This window comes from Leuresthes tenuis, unplaced genomic scaffold, assembly GCF_036924035.1.
Source record: "Leuresthes tenuis unplaced genomic scaffold, fLeuTen1.0.hap1 SCAF_22, whole genome shotgun sequence".
NCBI classification, from domain to species: Eukaryota; Metazoa; Chordata; class Actinopteri; order Atheriniformes; family Atherinopsidae; genus Leuresthes; species Leuresthes tenuis.
This window is the reverse complement of record NW_027325376.1, coordinates 968683-973972: the sequence shown is the minus strand read 5'-3', so window position 1 is coordinate 973972 and position 5290 is coordinate 968683. Positions and strand designations below refer to the sequence as shown.

At 58.6% G+C, this 5290-nt stretch overlaps 1 protein-coding gene across 1 annotated transcript in view; it reads left to right on the top strand.

Annotated features, from left to right (window-relative positions):
- Positions 1 to 5290, top strand: part of LOC140281831 (multifunctional procollagen lysine hydroxylase and glycosyltransferase LH3-like) — an 8372-nt gene continuing 3082 nt past the window's right edge. Inside the window, exons 1-3 of the mRNA XM_072376325.1 lie at positions 1 to 190; positions 2555 to 2646; positions 2780 to 2916. Of these exons, the coding sequence (XP_072232426.1) occupies positions 106 to 190; positions 2555 to 2646; positions 2780 to 2916 (314 nt within the window). The 5' untranslated portion in view covers positions 1 to 105. The remainder of the gene's footprint in view (positions 191 to 2554; positions 2647 to 2779; positions 2917 to 5290) is intronic.

The following is a 5290-nucleotide window of genomic DNA, read 5'->3' as shown; positions in this document are numbered from 1 at the left end:
CAGGAGAAGCCTGATGAGGCGAAGGCTGTAGTCCCAAAGAGGGAGATAAAGTAACGGTTGGCAGTGTGAACCGGGCAGCTTTTTACGGTTTTATTAGCAGCTAACATGTCGTCCTTCCGTTTCTTCTGCATCGTGGCTCTCGCCTGCTTCTTGAGCTCCGCGCGGGCCGAACAGCGGAGGCTCTCTCCAGGTAAGGCCGCCCTGCAGTGTCCTGTGGTCGGCCAGGCGGACCACCATGACCCGATGGAGCTCCGCGGCTCCGGGTCTCTGCGCGAACTGTCGCTAATTACTCTGTTCTTACCCCTCACAGCTTGTTATGGCGCCCAGTCGTATCAGAGAGCTGATTAGGTTGGACTTTTGTTCTGTTTGCAACAGTTTGAGGCGACTCAGATGAGCTCTTAAACTTTTAACTGAGCCGGAGGCTAATCAGCAGGAATTTAAGGCTTCGAGCTGCGTTTCTTTGGTTAATGTTGCAGTTTCATGTTAATACCTGAACCTTTTCAGAATTACTGTCATTTTTAAGGCCAAGATATGTTAAATGCTGATTAATTACAGCCTTTCAGATCGGATAAGTGCCAGTCAGTTGTGAATAAATGTGAAATATTTCCTGCTCGTGGCTGTTAATGTGACCGGTAACCACTCATTAATAAAAGAAATGCATTTATTAAGCACATTAATAAAGGTCTGTGGTGCTGACAGTCACCTCCAGCTCCTGATGGTGTTTTCTCAGGGTGGATGAGTTCTGCAGGTTGACCTGGAACAGATGCTGCAGGTGTGCACCGATCTGATTGGTTCAGAGAGTCACAGCTCGGCACTAAGGTGTCTGATATCTGCCCCCCTGGGGCCAGGCCGGAGCCCCCCTGGGGGCAGGCCGGAGCCCACCTGGGGTCAGGACGGAGCCCCTGTAGCCGGAGCCCCTCTGGGGGCAGGCCGGAGCCCCCCTGGGGCCAGGCCGGAGCCCCTGTAGCCGGAGCCCCCCTGGGGGCAGGCCGGAGCCCCCCTGGGGGCAGGCCGGAGCCCCCCTGGGGGCAGGCCGGAGCCCCTCTGGGGGCAGGCCGGAGCCCCTGCAGCTGGAGCCCCCCTGGGGGCAGGCCGGAGCCCCTGTAGCCGGAGCCCCCCTGGGGCCAGGCCGGAGCCCCCCTGGGCCAGGCCGGAGCCCCTCTGGGGCCAGGCCGGAGCCCCCCTGGGGCAGGCCGGAGCCCCCCTGGGGGCAGGCCGGAGCCCCCCTGGGGGCAGGCCGGAGCCCCTGTAGCCGGAGCCCCCCTGGGGCCAGGCCGGAGCCCCCCTGGGCCAGGCCGGAGCCCCTCTGGGGCCAGGCCGGAGCCCCCCTGGGGCAGGCCGGAGCCCCCCTGGGGGCAGGCCGGAGCCCCTCTGGGGCAGGCCGGAGCCCCCCTGGGGGCAGGCCGGAGCCCCTGTAGCCGGAGCCCCTGTAGCCGGAGCCCCTCTGGGCCAGGCCGGAGCCCCCCTGGGGCCAGGCCGGAGCCCCCCTGGGCCAGGCCGGAGCCCCTCTGGGGCCAGGCCGGAGCCCCCCTGGGGCAGGCCGGAGCCCCCCTGGGGGCAGGCCGGAGCCCCTCTGGGGCAGGCCGGAGCCCCCCTGGGGGCAGGCCGGAGCCCCTGTAGCCGGAGCCCCTGTAGCCGGAGCCCCTCTGGGCCAGGCCGGAGCCCCTCTGGGGCCAGGCCGGAGCCCCCCTGGGGCAGGCCGGAGCCCCCCTGGGGGCAGGCCGGAGCCCCCCTGGGGCCAGGCCGGAGCCCCTGTAGCCGGAGCCCCCCTGGGGGCAGGCCGGAGCCCCCACAGGAGCCCCTGAGCTGGCGTGTGGGTGTTAGTCTCTCTGCAGGACGCAGCCGGGCTTGTTGTCCTGCTTCCTGCAGCTCAGGGTGAGCTCTGAGCTCTGAGCTCTGAGCTCTGAGCTCTGAGCTCTGAGCTCTGAGCTCTGAGTCTTTCTCGCTGCGTTTGGCTGTAAAGCTGCAGCTTCCTGTTTGAGGCTCGTTCAGAGTGTGTTTGAACAGCTGAGCAGCAGCTGCTTCAACCTGGAAGCTCAGAGTCTGACGGCCGACTCTCTCAGAGTGGACGGACCTTTCGGGCCCGTCGCTGGACGCCTCCTCGGGTTCCTGCGGCGGCGCCGGCTCCTCAGCCTGGTGTTGGTCACACCGGCTCATGTTCAGGCAGAACAGAGGAAACACGTCACCCTCCTCCTCCTCTTTCTGCCCTTTTCTCCTCTCAGGAATTTCACTCTGAGGTGATGGAGGGCGGAGTCAGGAGAGGACGGCGAGGACACCCCGCTCACTTCCTGTGTGACCTACACCCGAGTCCTGACCCGTGGCTGAAAAGCCGAGTCACGTCTTCAGGTGACCGACCTGCACCCGGGGCGCAGGACCGGCTCAGGCCGACCCAAAACCAGGGCTGTAGGAGGAGGGGAGGGCCGGCGGGGTTTTAATAAGTGCGCACGGCGAGAGAAACGGCGAGCAACATGAAGGGATCCAACGAGGGTCAGCAGAGACCAGGAGTATGACTGAAGGAGTGAACTGATCCAGGTGCTGATGATTGTGTCCACAGACAATCTGCTGGTGCTCACCGCGGCAACGGAGGACACGGACGGCTTCAAGCGGTTCCTGAGGACGGCCAGAGAGTTCAACTACAGCGTGAAGGTGACGCCCTCCTTTCAGACGCCGTCCTCCGCCGCCGGGCTGTGTGACAGCGTCAGGCTCTCTGAACCTTTTATGGGTTTTACTGGAAGCAGGTGAAGGTGGTGATGGTGATGGTGATGATGATGGTGTGCAGGTACTCGGGCTCGGCGAGGACTGGAAGGGGGGCGATGTGGCTCGGACGGTGGGTGGAGGTCAGAAGGTCAGATGGCTGAAGAAGGAGCTGCTCAAACACTCTGAGAAGAAGGACTTGGTGATCATGTTCGTGGACAGGTAAGCACACCTGGCCGTGTGTCACATGACTCACCTGTCTGCCTCTCTTTGGTCTGTTCCTCACCTGTCTGCCTCTCTTTGGTCTGTCACCTGTCTGCTTCTCTTTGTTCTGTCACCTGTCTGCTTCTCTTGGTTCTGTCACCTGTCTGCTTCTCTTTGTTCCTCACCTGTCTGCCTCTCTTGGTTCTGTCACCTGTCTGCCTCTCTTTGTTCCTCACCTGTCTGCCTCTCTTTGTTCCTCACCTGTCTGCCTCTCTTTGTTCCTCACCTGTCTGCCTCTCTTGGTTCTGTCACCTGTCTGCCTCTCTTTGTTCCTCACCTGTCTGCCTCTCTTTGTTCCTCACCTGTCTGCTTCTCTTGGTTCTGTCACCTGTCTGCCTCTCTTTGTTCCTCACCTGTCTGCTTCTCTTGGTTCTGTCACCTGTCTGCCTCTCTTGGTTCTGTCACCTGTCTGCCTCTCTTTGTTCCTCACCTGTCTGCCTCTCTTTGTTCCTCACCTGTCTGCCTCTCTTTGTTCCTCACCTGTCTGCTTCTCTTTGTTCTGTCACCTGTCTGCCTCTCTTTGTTCTGTCACCTGTCTGCCTCTCTTGGTTCTGTCACCTGTCTGCTTCTCTTTGTTCTGTCACCTGTCTGCCTCTCTTGGTTCTGTCACCTGTCTGCTTCTCTTTGTTCCTCACCTGTCTGCCTCTCTTTGTTCTGTCACCTGTCTGCCTCTCTTTGTTCTGTCACCTGTCTGCCTCTCTTTGTTCTGTCACCTGTCTGCCTCTCTTGGTTCTGTCACCTGTCTGCCTCTCTTGGTTCTGTCACCTGTCTGCCTCTCTTGGTTCTGTCACCTGTCTGCCTCTCTTGGTTCTGTCACCTGTCTGCCTCTCTTGGTTCTGTCACCTGTCTGCCTCTCTTGGTTCTGTCACCTGTCTGCCTCTCTTGGTTCTGTCACCTGTCTGCTTCTCTTTGTTCTGTCACCTGTCTGCCTCTCTTTGTTCCTCACCTGTCTGCCTCTCTTGGTTCTGTCACCTGTCTGCTTCTCTTTGTTCCTCACCTGTCTGCCTCTCTTTGTTCTGTCACCTGTCTGCCTCTCTTTGTTCTGTCACCTGTCTGCCTCTCTTTGTTCTGTCACCTGTCTGCCTCTCTTGGTTCTGTCACCTGTCTGCCTCTCTTGGTTCTGTCACCTGTCTGCCTCTCTTGGTTCTGTCACCTGTCTGCCTCTCTTGGTTCTGTCACCTGTCTGCCTCTCTTGGTTCTGTCACCTGTCTGCCTCTCTTGGTTCTGTCACCTGTCTGCTTCTCTTTGTTCTGTCACCTGTCTGCCTCTCTTTGTTCCTCACCTGTCTGCCTCTCTTGGTTCTGTCACCTGTCTGCCTCTCTTGGTTCCTCACCTGTCTGCCTCTCTTGGTTCTGTCACCTGTCTGCTTCTCTTGGTTCTGTCACCTGTCTGCTTCTCTTGGTTCTGTCACCTGTCTGCCTCTCTTTGTTCCTCACCTGTCTGCCTCTCTTGGTTCTGTCACCTGTCTGCCTCTCTTTGTTCCTCACCTGTCTGCCTCTCTTGGTTCCTCACCTGTCTGCCTCTCTTGGTTCCTCACCTGTCTGCCTCTCTTGGTTCTGTCACCTGTCTGCCTCTCTTGGTTCTGTCACCTGTCTGCCTCTCTTGGTTCTGTCACCTGTCTGCTTCTCTTTGTTCTGTCACCTGTCTGCCTCTCTTGGTTCCTCACCTGTCTGCCTCTCTTGGTTCTGTCACCTGTCTGCTTCTCTTGGTTCTGTCACCTGTCTGCTTCTCTTGGTTCTGTCACCTGTCTGCCTCTCTTTGTTCCTCATCTGTCTGCCTCTCTTTGTTCCTCACCTGTCTGCCTCTCTTGGTTCTGTCACCTGTCTGCCTCTCTTTGTTCCTCACCTGTCTGCCTCTCTTGGTTCCTCACCTGTCTGCCTCTCTTGGTTCCTCACCTGTCTGCCTCTCTTGGTTCCTCACCTGTCTGCCTCTCTTAGTTCTGTCACCTGTCTGCCTCTCTTTGTTCCTCACCTGTCTGCCTCTCTTGGTTCTGTCACCTGTCTGCCTCTCTTGGTTCTGTCACCTGTCTGCTTCTCTTGGTTCTGTCACCTGTCTGCCTCTCTTGGTTCTGTCACCTGTCTGCTTCTCTTGGTTCTGTCACCTGTCTGCTTCTCTTGGTTCTGTCACCTGTCTGCCTCTCTTTGTTCCTCACCTGTCTGCCTCTCTTGGTTCTGTCACCTGTCTGCCTCTCTTTGTTCCTCACCTGTCTGCCTCTCTTTGTTCCTCACCTGTCTGCCTCTCTTTGTTCCTCACCTGTCTGCTTCTCTTGGTTCTGTCACCTGTCTGCCTCTCTTTGTTCCTCACCTGTCTGCCTCTCTTTGTTCCTCACCTG